Source organism: Natator depressus, chromosome 6 (assembly GCF_965152275.1).
Source record: "Natator depressus isolate rNatDep1 chromosome 6, rNatDep2.hap1, whole genome shotgun sequence".
Taxonomy (NCBI): domain Eukaryota; kingdom Metazoa; phylum Chordata; order Testudines; family Cheloniidae; genus Natator; species Natator depressus.
The window spans coordinates 7,202,589-7,216,347 of record NC_134239.1 but is presented as its reverse complement, the minus strand read 5'-3'; the positions used below and the strand labels follow the sequence as shown (position 1 = coordinate 7,216,347).

Below are 13,759 nucleotides of genomic sequence, written 5' to 3'. Positions count from 1 at the left end.
ACACAACAGGAGCCAAATTTCAAGGGCTTGGTCCTGGAAGGCTTGTGCACACGCACCGAGGGGCATTTGGACTCATGGTCATTAACGGCCTGTAGGGCACAAGCAGAGCCATGGCTGGGGGATACAGAGCCCCATGCCCGGGTTCCTGCCGTCAGGGTCCTGCTTCCCCTGGCCTTCCCGCACAGCCAACCGCAACGAGAGGGAAAGGTTGGCTTGTGTTAAGGCCCTGGGCTGGGACCCAGGGGAGCCAGCTTCAACCCTTGGCTCTTCCACAGACTCCCCATATGGCCTCGGGCTAGCCACTGAATCTCCCTGGGCCTTAGTTTCCCATCTGTGAAATGGGAAGAATAATCCTCCATTGGTCTATTTAGATTGCTAACTGCTTGGGGCAGCAACTGTCTCACTTGAAGTGTCAGGGCAGTGCCCGGCCCGAGGGGGGCCCCGATCTCGGCCGGGCTCTGGGCAGCATCCAGCACAATGGATCTCCTCTGCCGCTCGGTGGGCAGTGCCCGCATGCCTTGCTATCTGCTAGCCCACACTCTAGGCTGACTGGTGGCTCTGGTGTGTGCGGTCGGTTCCCAGTTACCTGTCTCAGGGAGTGGTCGTTGGGGATCAGGTAGAGGTGCAGGGTTGTGTTCGCAGACCTGAGCGCCCGGTAGAGCAGTGCCAGGGTGTGGACTTTTGCCTGGCATTTAGACTGTATCTTCCTCCAGAGCACACCCAGAGGGGAGAAACTGGGGTTCTCCAGCACGGCGTGGAACGGCCTCACCCCTGTTGGCTCCTCCAGGGTCATCCGCCCGTCAACGAAATGGGCAATTCGCATCCGGGAGGCATCGACCTCTCCCCCTGGGGGTGGATTATAAAGCAAACAAAGGGGAAGCGTGGGTAGGTAAGTAGAGTGGCCAGGTGGGAGCCAGGACTCCTGGTTTCTACCCTGGCTCTGGGGAGGGGAGGGAAGCGGGGTCTCTGATGGGTTAGAGAAGGGAGGGCTAGGAGCCAGGACTCCTGGGTTCTGTCCCTGGGAGAGGAGCACAGGCTGGTGGGTGAGAGCAGGGGCTGGAGGCCAGGATTATGAAGATGAGGAGAAGCTCTATGATTAGGGCTCTGTTTCAGGCTGTGATGTAGCTAAAACCCTAAGAATTACAACTCACAGTGTCACCGTGGGTCTGACTCAGGAGATGGTGGTTATGGCTCAATATGAGTCTGGGTTGCATGGCTGGGTTTCTAGGGTGACCATTCCCACGGTGATTGCAAGCACACTGGCGACTGGGCTTGCCATTACCATGTACGGTTATTGCTACTTTGATTATTTCCGGCCGTACCCGCAAGGCACAGGAAGTGCGGGAGGTGAACGGCTGCCACGGCCCTAGCTGGTTCCACCTGGATGTTGAACAAAGGGCCGGACACCATCCATTGCTGCTTCTCAGATGCGCTCAGATGCTGATCCCAGGAGTCGTATCCGTACTGGATGGTCACGGTTGCTCTTACCTCGAACCCCAGTTCGGTTTCAGAGCAACGGAAGGAGCCTGGCCCCGGGATGTGAACCCTGCACAGCGTGGGGAGAAAAGTGTTAAACAGCACTGGCTGGAACCATCTCACGTCCTTTTCCAACTGACCCCAGGTGCCCTCATATTTATCCCCTTAACTCTGCCTTCAGCTCAGCCCTGTGCTTCGCTATCGGGTTACTCTGTAACCAACAACTGAAGTTGGGTGACAATGAGAACAGTTGGCCCTTCTCAGACCTGTCCTCCTCCGAGGAGTGAAGGAGAGTCAGGCTAAATGAGTGGATTCATTACGTTCCTCCGCATCACATATGGGAACACTGTCTCCCCATTTGGAGAAACTGAGGCACGGGAGGAGCAATAACTCATCCTAGGTCACTCAGTGAGGAAGTGGCAAAGTTGAGAGTAGAACCCAGATTTCCTCAGTCCCAGCTCCGCTGCTCTGACCCACTAAACCCCACTCCCTTCCTAGAGCTCTCAAGACTCCTGGTTCATTCACCCCCTGCTCTGCTCTACGCACCCACGCAAGCGTCTCTTTACATTGAGCCCACCCCATGGGATGCTGCGCATTCAGTGTGATAGGAGCAGCCCTGCGCTCCCAGACACGGCTGCAGAGAGGAGTGACACCGAACTCCCAGGACCAGCTCTCACCTGTACGTCTCCTGCTTCCTATCTGGGCCCCGAACAGTCTCAGGGTGTATTTCTTCTGGAGGATCCTAGAAAACAGGAACAGATGTTAACTCAGCCCCACTGGGGATTTCCCACTGCAGAGCTCTTTGCAGAGGGAACCTGGACAGCTGTGGCCAAGTGGTCAGCTGGGGGCTGTTTCTGTGGCCTGGGACCCTGGCAAAGTGGCTGGCAGGGGGGACTCTGTGATCAGCTGGATTCCAGCCCCACAGTCAGTCATTCCGCAGGGGTGTTTCCCAAGTGCCCGAAATGCCCCAGCCCTGAGCATTGGTGAAATTCTCAGAGGTATGGCTGAGGCGAGGGAGAGAAAGAGAGAAAGGAAGTGGTGATAGATGGACAGACAGAAAAGGATCCGAGTGATCCCACAATTCTTTACCTCCTCTCTGGGACACAAGTCACATTTGTCCTGTCCCCAGGGGTCCCTGCTGGGATCCTCACTCAGGCTGGTCTCTCCTGCGGCTGAGAGGGGGAAAGACCCTTTCACATCTCACCTTCTCACAACGTTGAATAAGGAGCCCCCTTCCCCTATGCAGAGCAATGGGACCTGGGCATTTCCATCAGCAAACTTCCCTGCAGATGGGTCTGTTCTGTGTGTCTGCCCAGCCCTGACACTGCCGCTGTGTGGCGTGCTGGGCTTGCAAGGCCTGTGGGAAGGGCTCTATGCTGGGCCAGAGGGTGGGGTGGGAAAGATGGGGTCAGGGAGGGGGATCGGGGTGTAAAGGGGAGAGGACCGGGAAGGATGTGGAGCGGGTGGAATGGAGGGAGAGGAGACCCCAGAGCGATCCTGCAGACAGTGGAGATTAAAGCTGGTGCTGGGGGCAGAGACAAGGTCTGATCAGGGGACGGTCAGAGCCAAAAGTGGACATTTGGTTTCTCTCTGCTCAGTCATGAGCGAGGCCCATCAGACCACCCGCCACCGGGTCCATTTCAACCTCACTCACCGGCAGCCCTAGCCCCAGCCCCAGCGGAGAGAAGCAGAGTCTGTTGGCAGATGATCTCTGGGGAGGGATGAATTATTAATAATGTCAATAACGTCATTAGCATCTATTTCCCAGGCCTCTTCCATCCCAAACTGCTTTCCAGGATACAAGTGCAGCCACCTCTGGGGTGGGACACAGCAGCTGTGTAACTACCTCACAGCAACACTGCACAGCGATATCATATCCACTGCTGAAACACAGCCACCTCTGGGGTGGGACAGCTGGGTGAGAGATGCACAGCATCGTCACACAGGGATCGTTCACTGAGCAGTGAAATGCAGCTGCTTCTGGGGTGGGGCGCAACAGCTTGCTAGCAGCCACACAGTGACACTGGGAGTTAGGGACAGGCAGTGAAGGAGAATCCTGAACCTACTGGACTCGGAGGCTGTGCACAGGCCTAGTTGCTTGTACAGAATTATGGTTGCCAGGAATAAGGTGGCCCCATTGGCACTGGGAGGGCCGAAGAACCTCTGGAAGTGATGGGCCAGTGTGTATGGTGGAAGCGGAGGAGCAGAGCTGTGATCGGTGCCACCCACCTTCAACCTCAACTGTCCCTGCCTCCGAACTAGGGCTGGGCTCAGTCTCGTTATCCAAAGATCCTGCAGGGCAAAACAGAGGGAAAGGGCCAAAACGCTGAAAAAATTAAGCCACATTCTGACCTCAGTGACCGTGGTGTAAATCTGGAGTGACCCCACTGGTGTCAATGGAGTCTGGGCCAGATTCTGATCTCGCTGACCCCGGCTTCCCTTAGGGAAAAGTCCAGCAGGACTGCAGTGAGACACAGCCCCGGCGCTGTCACTGTCCACCCTGCAGCGAGTTCCCATCGGGCCCATTCCATCCCTCTGGGCAATTCCGGACTCACCTGCTGATGCCACTGCTGAGTTTTCACCAAAGGAAATTAAATCATGAAGAGCTGGCGTGTGACTTGCACGTCCTATGGGTGAGAGAGACCAGGAGTAGTACCGGCTGTTCATTAGCAGAGCGCAATGATTTCACTGCTTAGATTGCCAGCACTCTGGGGGTGGGACTTGTCTTTTTGTTTTGTGTCCATACACAATGGGATCCTGAGCCAGGAGTAGGGCTCCAAGGAGCCAGGATAATACCAATAATAAACAACATCAGTAGAGCTCGGGAGGGGGAATGACCGAAATGGATCAATTTTCCCCCCCCAACCCCCTTTTCTTCATGAAATTAATAGGCAGCAGGTTTAAAACAAAGAAAGGGAAGTATTTTTTCACACAATGCGCAGTCAACCTGTGGAACTCCTTGCCAGAGGATGGTGTGAAGGCCAAGACCATAACAGGGTTCAAAAAAGAACTAGATAAGTTCATGGAGGATAGCTGCATCAATGGCTATTGGGCAGGGAGGGTGGCCTTAGCCTGTTAGCCAGAGGCCGGGAATGAGCGACGACATGGATCACTTGATGATTCCCTGTTCTGTTCATTCCCTCTGGGGCACCTGGCATTGGCCAATGTTGGCAGACAGGACACTGGGCTAAATGGACCTTTGGTCTGACCCAGTCTGGCCGTTCTTATGATCTTATGTTCATTCAAACTCCAAATGTTGTTGAACTTTGACACATTTTATCCAGCAGGGCTTCTAGCGCTAACCAGGATCCTGACCCCAGTTGTTTGGTTGAAAACCAGAAAAAAGCTATAATGAGAAGAGCTTTTCTGATGCAACGTTTTTCCGTCGAGCGATGCCCTTTCATTGGAACTGAAATTGTGCAGATTTTGGCATCTTTTTAGAAGGAGGACGTGGAGGAAGAGGAAGAGGCTGAGGTCTGAGTTTCAAGCAAAATGGAAGGTTTGCAAAAATTTCCATCAAGGGAGGTTTGGCACAAGATTTTGGATTTGGTTTCAATTTGGAACAAAAATCAAGGGTCAGCCTCATGCAGAAGTTCACAAAATGGAAATTCCAAATTTCCAGCCGGTTCTCATGATGGCTTAAAAAAAATTCTTCCGTTTTTCTGGCCAAAATGCCAAGTCAATTTTTAAATCTGAAATCTGAAAAATTCCGACCAAGCTTTAGCTGGGTGATTAAAGCAGTGGCTCTCAACGTTTCCAGACGACGGTACCCCTTTCAGGCGTCTGATTTGTCTTGGGTACCCCCAAGTCTCACCTCACTTAAAAACGACTTCCTTACAAAATCAGATCTAACAATACAAAGGTGTCAGCCACTGTTACTGAAAAATTGCGGACTTTCTCATTTTTACCATATGATTATAAAATACATCAATTGGGGGAATCCAGCCAGGGTCGAACATGTATCAGTCAGATTCCACTGACAACAGGCACTGGTGGTGACCAGGCTTGGGAGTAACGGTGGCTACATGTGAGGGGATATGATGTTATCTGATTGAAATACGAACTGGGGACACTGGTTTTAAGAACCACTTATCCCTATAAGGAGTGCTGCTGGTGATGACACAGGGAACTGGAGTATCTGAGGGAATTGCTCCTCTAACTTCTTGATAGCCAGTGTGGTGAGACAGAAGTTTGTGGGCTGGTCTGGTGTATCTTATAAGTGGAGGACCACCAGGCTTGGGCTGTGACTGCCCTGTTTCTTGGCAGTTCGTCCTGGATTGAATACTCTCAGTAATGTCCCACTAGAGCACATCTGTTTACCGGGGGCCATTTCTGTCTTCAGAGCGGGCGCCTCAGCTGAGCCCAGCCCCTCCATCTGCTCCCAGGATGGGAGGGGGAATCTATGCCTTTAAAGGGGAGCCCTCCAAAGCCCATTTGGCTGGAGGGACCTTGTGCTCCAGACATAGGCGCTGACTCCGTGGGTGCTCTGGGGTTGGTGCCCCCATGGAAAAAAAATGCGCCCACTATCCCACCAATCAGCTCTTCCTGCTCCCTCCCAGTGCCTCCTGTCCGCTGCTGATCAGCTGGACCAGAGGAAATCCCCGCTGCTTGTCATGGGGTGGTGGCTGGAGAGATGGGGAGTTCACTGATCTGGAGGCCCTGTGCCCAGCTGGGTCACTCTGGAGGCAGAGGGAGAAGAGGAGGTGGCTTAGCTGTCTGTGAGGTGGTGTCCAGCCCTCGGGGATCCCGCCCCCTTTGTCAGCGCTTCATCTGCAGATGCAGTCACAAGACACCCAGCGCATGCCCCTAGGGAGCTGGGACTAGAATGGAGCAGACCCAGGGGCCCAGCTAGTCTGGTATCCCACCCCGGGGAGCTCCCTGCCCAGTAACTTCTTTCCCAACACACCTGGCCCCCCACCGAGTGCCTCCAGCACAGGGGGAACGGGACCCCCGGTCTTTTTCTTCCCCGACATCAGTGTGACTTCTCCCACGGCCCCAGCCGGCTGGGCAGGAGGTCCCTGTGGGACACTGCCATAAACAGACTCCCCCTGGGGATGACGCACAGTGCTCTGGGAGCGTTGTGGGAAGGCTGCTTCCATAGCAGGGTCTAGGCAGAGAAAGAGAGAGAGAGAAAAGCATCAAAGAATGGGCCCATCTAGCCCAGCATCCCGACTCCTCCCTGCTGCCCTGGATCAGACCCATGGGCCCATCCAGCCCTCTGCATCAGAGCAATGGGCCCATCTCTCCTGGTTGCCCCTGCCAAGTTCCAGCGAGTCCCACCCTGGGATGCTCGCTGCCCAGATACCGCTTTTCCAGCACAGCCTCCAACCAGCCCTAGAGCTCTTTCCATGATGTCCAGCCCTGCGTGTCGACTTCCAGGCCACCAGCCGCAGCCGGTGGGGACATCCCCATGAGCTATTATAATGGGTCATCCCCTCCTCCCCCTCATTCTCCCTCTTAGTCTCCTCCCCCAGCTCCCCATTCTCCTCAGCCTGGGGACTAGACCCACCTCTCTGGTTGTACAAGGGGTCCAGGTCTGTAGCTGGGCCAAGAGAGAATGAGAGCCTCAAGCAATAACCCCTTCTAGACCGCTATCCCTCCCCCTGCCCTCCTGGATTAGACCAGCGGGCCCATCTAGCTCAGTATGCCATCTCCTGCCCCCGCAAACTTCCTGCTGTCCTGGCTTGGGGAGGCGGGGGATTGACGGCTGCTGAGAAGGCACACAGCGATGCCACACGGTACTGAAATGCGGCCTTCTCTGGGGTGGGGCACAGCAGCTGGCTAACAGCCGCCCAGAGACAGGGCACCGATAGGAGTTTGGGACAGGAAGTGAATGAGAATCCTGAGCCAGGAAAACAGTGTCCTGGTCAGCTGCACTCACTGCCTGTGAAGGCCTGATGCGGCTTCGCCTTCTTGTCCTGCAGCTTCCTTATCCACCGCAAAGGTTTAGGTAAACTCAGGCTTGGGAAGTCGACCTTCATCATCACTGTGCTCCCTGAAAATCTGCTCCGCTCAGGTGGCATCAACCCCACATCCCGCAGCACGTTGACGTCCTCAGAGGACTGTAAGACAGGGCCCTGTTCCCTCATGGGGTCTGGAGGGAGACATAGAGGGAGCGCGTCACACACACAGCCCAATACCTGCCCCCCACCCCTGACCAATGGCCCACCTAGCCTGGGTTCCCACCCCCTCCCTGCTGCCCCAGATCAGACCCCTTGGCCCATCTAGCCCCATATCTCCCCCCCCCCCCGCTGTCTCGATTCGGCAGGGTGATGACTGTTGAGAAGACACGCAGCAAAGCCACCCAGCATTGAAATGCAGCTACCTCCACGGTGGGGCAGCTGGTTAACAGCCGCACAGCCATGGTGCGCAGGGATCGCTCACCTGCTGCTGAAATGCAGCCACCTCTGGGGCGGGGCGCGGAAGCTGGCAAACTGCTGCACAGTGACAGGGCACAGCTTGGAGTTTGGGACAGGATGTGAACGAGAATCCTGCATCAAGGAGATTTTAGGCCGTACATAGGCCTGGTTACTTGTATAGAGTTGTGTTGCCAGGAGTAAGGTGGCCCCAATAGTACCGTGAGGGCAAACACACTTTTTGGGTCAGTGCGTATGTTAGGCAGACAGAAGCTGAGCTGTTGTCAGTGCTACCCACCTCCTGCTGCCTCTGTCCCTGTACTAGACCCAGGGGTGGATTGAGTCTCTTCACTGAAGGATCCTGAGAAGAAAAACCAAAAGTAACTGAACATCTACTGAAAAATGTGAACCAAATTGTGATAGCAGTGACCCTGATGTGAATCCGGAGTGACTCCCCTTTCAGCAATTGAGTCAGGGTTAGATTCTGATCTTGATGGCCTCGGGGTAACTCTGGAAGGATCTGGTCCCAAGCAGGCAGGGCTAGGTGGGCATTGCCGGGTCCTCACCCCCTTTCCCAGTAGCTACTGCAGGGCAGTCTGTGTCTCTCTCCCTGGCCCATGGGGGCGCACCCCCCCCCCACCAGCGCCTCCACCTGGTTCCCCACAGCTAACTGATTGGCACCATCGGCTCGGTCGTCTAGGCGCTGATGCGGTTGCCTACAGACATCACTTTACAGCTGGTCAGGAATTTTTCCATGAGACCCTTTTTTCCCAGTGACAATAAAGCCTTGTTTGTTAGTAATGAGAACTGCCAGGGTTTTCCGGTTCGAACCGTCGTTCCGTTTCCAAATCTTAGCTAATTAGACTTTCGAAAAAAGGAGGTGGGAACCACCCACCCGAACAGCAAGAGGAGTCGAAACCAACCTGAAACGTCCCGAGGGACCTGAACTGAAAAGTGTTTAGTTTTTTCACTTTGCCGAAATATTTGAGATTTTGCTGTCTCATCCCGATCAGGGACGGGAAAGCTTACTTGAAGGCTTGAAAATTTCCACAGGTTGGGAAAACCGTGCCCTGGCCAGCTGCACTCACCGCCTGGGGAGGCTTGATGCTGCTTCCCCTTCTTGCCCGTCAGCTTGCTGAGCCACTCCAGAGGCAGAGGCCGGCTGGCCAAGGATTTTTTTTTTCTCCCCTTAAGCGCTGAAAGACTGCTCCCCAGCTGCTCATCGGTGACCTCGGAGAGGTGTGACACAGAGTCTACAAAGAGTCCAAGAGGGTGCGTGTCATACACAGGGCCCGTTCGGGTGACCAGATGTCCCGCTTTTATCGGGACAGTCCCGGTTTTTGGGTCTTTTCCTTATATAGGCTCCTATTACCCCCCGCCCCCTGTCCTGATTTTTCACACTTGCTGTCTGGTCACCCTAGGCCCAGTACTTGCCCCCCTATGCACCCTGAGGCCTGACTGGCCCCCTAACTAATGGGCCCATCTAGCCTGGGTTCCTGCTCCCTCCCTGCTGCTCCAGGTCAGAGCCACAGGCCCATCTAGCGTAGTATCCAACCCCGCCCCCCCTCCCCCACATACTTCCTGCTGTCTTGCTTTGGTGGGATATGACAGCCGCTTAGAAGACACACAGCGATGCTAAACAACATTAGAAATTAGCTATCGCTGAGGCGAGGCTGCTGGTTAACAGCCACACAGCGACGGTGCACATGAATCACTCGTCTGCTGTTGAAATGCAGCCACCTCTGGGGTGGGGCACAACAGCTGGCTAACAGCCGCACAGTGACAATGCACAGATTGGAGTTTGGGAGAGGATGTGAGCGAGAATCTGCAATCAGGTAGATTTCAGGCTGTACACAGGCCTAGATACTTGTACAGATTGTGGTGGCCAGGAATAGCACTGGGAAGGGGGACACATTTTTGCTGCAGTGGGCCAGTGCATATGTTAGATAGAGAGAAGCAGCGCTCCCCTGCGGCCGCTGTGTGTGCAGCAGAACTAGGGGTGGATTCAGCTTCTCCACTGGTTAATCCTGGAAAGAAAAACGAAATGGGACTGACATTCTGAAAAATGGGAGCCAACTTCTGATCTCAGTGACCCCCGGTGTGAATCTGGAGTGAGCCTCCTGATGCCAAGGGAGACAAGACTGGCCTGGATTCTGATCTCAGTCACCACAGTGTAAATCTGCCGAGTGGAGGTTGCAGGGGGTGATGGTGGGGATAGGGGTGTAGAGACGAGGTTGCATTGGGCAGGTGGGTGGGTTGTGGTGGGCAGAGCGCAGGTGATGGGGTGGGTTGCGGAGGACAGAGTGCAGATCACGTGGGGTGATGGGTGGTGCGGGGCAGAGTGGACATTGTATGGCATTACACAGCCCTGGTGGGATAAGTGTCATGACTGGAATATTGTAATAGTGGGGTCTAGCTTGTTCAGGAAGGCCAGGCAGAGAAAACAGGAAGACAGGGTTCCATTGTACGTCAAGAGTGTATACACTTTTTCTGAAGTCCTGAAAGAAATGAGAGGCAGAGCAGCTGAAAGTCTCTGGTCAAGATAAAAGGGGTATAGAGTAGGGGTGATGTAGGGGGTCTTCTATAGACCCCCAAATTAGGAGTAGGGGGCGGATGAGGCATTTCCAGAACAAATAACAGAAATACCCAAAATACAGGACCTGGTAGTAATGGAAGACTTTGAAATCCCCAGCCAGCTGTTGGAAAAGTAATGCGGCAAAACACAAGCTGTCCAATAAATTCTTGGCATGTATTGGGGAAACTTTCTGATTCAGAAAGTAGAGGAAGAAACCAAGGGGATAACCGTTTGAGACTTGATTCTGTCCAACCAGGAGGAATTGGTTGCGAATCTGAAGGTGGAAGGCAATTTGGGTGAAAGCAGTCGTGAAAGGATAGATGTCATGATCCTAAGGAAAGGAAGGAGCGAGAGCAGCAGAATGAGGGCAATGGACTTCAAAAAAGCCGACCAACAAACTCAGAGAACTGGTTGTTGAGGTCCCCTGGGAAGAGAATCTAAGGAGTTCAGAAGAGCTGGCAGCTTCTCAAGGAGAATGTATTAAAGGTACAACTATCATAATGAAAAGAAGAAAGATGAAGACTAATAACAGACCATTATGGCTTCAGCAGGAGGACTTGAATGACCTGAAAATCAAAAAGGAATCCCACAGAAAGGAGACATGTGGACGAATTGCTACAGAGGAGCACAAGCATGCAGGGAAACAATCAGAAAGGCTAAGGCACAAAATGAGTCACACCTGGCAAGGGACATAAAAGGCAGAAAGAAGAGGTTCTTAAGAAAGACGAAGGAAAGTGTAGGTCCTCCCATCATTGGGGAAGGAGAGCTAATAATGGATGGCATAAAAAAGGGTGAGATGTTTAATGTCTCTTTTGCTTCAGTTTTCACTAAGAGGTTAATGGTGACCAGATACTTAACGCAATTAATATTAACAGCAAGGGGAAATGACCACAAGCCCAAATAGGGAAGGAAGCACTTAAAGAATAGCTAGATAAGTTAGAGGTTTTCAAGTCAGCAAGGCCTGATGAAATTCATCCTAGGGTGCTTAAGGAACCAGCTGAAGCAATCTTGGGACCATCAGCAATTATCTTTGAGATACGCAGATGACAGGTAAGGTTCCAGAGGACCGAAAAAGGCCAAACGCAATACCTGCCTTTAAAAAGAGGAGCAAAGGGGACCTGGGAAATTATAGAACTCTGCTACCTAGAAAGAGACTGGAACAAATGATTAAACAGTTGGTTTATAAGCCCTGGAGGACAACAGGGTTATAAGGACTAGCCAGCAGGGATTTTTCAAAAACAAATCATGCCAAACCAGCCAAACTTCCTTCTTTGACAATATTACTGGCCTAATGGCTGTGGGAGAAACAGGCAGTCATGATATATCTTGTTTTTAGTACATCCTTTGATAAGGTCCACATGACAGTCTCATAAACAAACTAGGGCTAGAGGAAACAAATATAAAGTGAATGCACAACTGGTTGAAAGCCCGTACTCAAAGAGTAGCTATGAGTGGTTCACTGTCAAACTGGGAGAATGTATCTAGCGGGGTCCTGCTGGGGTCTGTCCTGGGTCCTGTTCACAATTTTCATTAATGACTTGGATGATGGAGTGGAGAGGATGCTTATAAAATTTGCAGATGACCTCAAGCCGCGAGGGGTTGCAAGCACTTTGGAGCACAGGATTAGAATTAAGAAGGGTCTTGACAAATTGGTCTGAAAGCAATAAGATGAAACTCAATGAAGACAAGTGCAAAGAAGTACACTTTGGAGGGAAAAGTCAAATGCACAACTTCAAAATGGGGAATAACTGGCTGAGGTGTCGTACTGCTGAAAAGGATCGGGCAAGTTATAGTGGGTCACAAATTGAATATGAGTCAACAATGTGATGCAGCTGTGAAAAAGGCGAATATTCTGGGGTGTATTAACAGGAGTGTTGTATATAAAACATGGAAGATAATTGTCCTGCTCTACCCAGCCCTGATGAGGTCTCAGCTGGAGCACTGTGTCCAATTCTAGGTGCTATACTTTAGGAAAGATTAAGATAATTTGGAGAGAGTGCATGAGAGAGCAACAAAAATGATCAAAAGTTTAGGAAATTTGACCTACAAAGAAAGTTTAGAAAACCAGGCATGTTTAATCTTGAGAAAAGAAGGCAGAGGGCGGACCAGATTACAGTCTTCAAAAGATGTTCAGGGCTTTTATAAAGAGGACAGGGATCAATGGTTCTCCGTGTCCACCAAAGGCAGGACAAGAAGTAACTGGCTTAATCTGCTGCCAGGGAGATGTTGGTTAGATATTAGGAAAATCTGTCTAACTCTCAAGGTAGCTAAGCTTTGGACCAGGCTTCCAAGGGAGGTTGTGGAGTCCCCATCACTGGAGGGTTTTAAGAATGGGTTCGACAAACACCTGTCAGGGATGGTCCAGGTTTACTTGGTCCCACCCCGGTGCAGGGGGCTGGACATGATGACCTCTCATAGTCCCTTCCACCCTGAAACTTCTGTGATTCTCTGGGGTGATGGGAGGTATGGGGCAGAGAGGGGCGTGGTCCAGGACAATGGCGTGGGGGATGGGGCAGAGACAAGGTTGTTGGGGACAGCGGTTCATTTCCAGGGGCAGCCCTAGCCTCTGCTGCCAGCTATCCTTGGGACAGTGGATTGGGGAGGGCGGGGCACGGTAGTTGGGCAGGAGGATGTGCCAGTTTGCGGTGATGCAATGGGAAGGCCGGGCAGGGAGCGGGGACTGGATCAGGGATGGGATTGTCCCGTGACTCTGTTCCCAGTCGCTAGCGCGGATAGCTGGGGGAAGACGCAAGAGGCACTGGGCGACCCACTGGGCCCGGTCTCCTCCTGCCTGATAACTCACCAGCTGCCCTTGAGACTTCCATTGCAGCTTGTTCTGCACTGCATAAAGCCTGGGCGAGCAAAGCCAGCTGCAGCCCATACTCCTCCCCATAGTAGCTGATCAGCAGCTCGGCCAGGGCCCCCGGATCGGCTCCCTCCAGCAGGGCCTTGGGGATGCGCTGGTATCCCTCCTTCAGTGGTACTTTGCTCAGCTTCTCTTTCCATCTCCGGAGCTCGTCCTTCCCCAGCCCTGCCAGGGTCTGCAGCAGGTGCTGTCTCCCCGTCCCCTCCATGCTCCCTCGGAGGGCAGCGGAGCCGAGCAGAGAAAGAATCAGGAAGCTGCATCAGGCAGGGCTGGAAGCGATTGCTCCACCTTAACCAACCCCGTTGCCACACGCCTCCCTCCTCCGGCCTGTTCCGCTCTCTGCTTCCCCGCAGCACAGCCTGGCGGCTCTGCTCCGCTCCCGCCAGCCGGGGAGGGAGGCCGCAGCCCCCTGTGCACACGCCTGATGTGGCCTGTCCAGAAGTTAGGGCTCTCCTCTGCCCACGCTGCCTGCCAGCGGCGATAGCA

The 13,759-nt window shown here is 53.3% G+C and overlaps 1 protein-coding gene across 1 annotated transcript; it reads right to left on the bottom strand.

Moving 5' to 3' along the window:
- Positions 1-3,429: 3,429 nt before the first annotated feature.
- LOC141989315 (uncharacterized) lies at positions 3,430-13,481 on the bottom strand. The gene is made up of 8 exons (XM_074955795.1): positions 13,211-13,481; positions 8,921-9,085; positions 8,131-8,193; positions 7,358-7,570; positions 6,383-6,583; positions 4,032-4,103; positions 3,706-3,768; positions 3,430-3,479 (listed from the first exon to the last, which is right to left on the bottom strand). The coding sequence occupies exons 1-8, from the start codon at positions 13,479-13,481 to the stop codon at positions 3,430-3,432; spliced, it is 1,098 nt and encodes a 365-aa protein (XP_074811896.1).
- Positions 13,482-13,759: the final 278 nt, after the last annotated feature.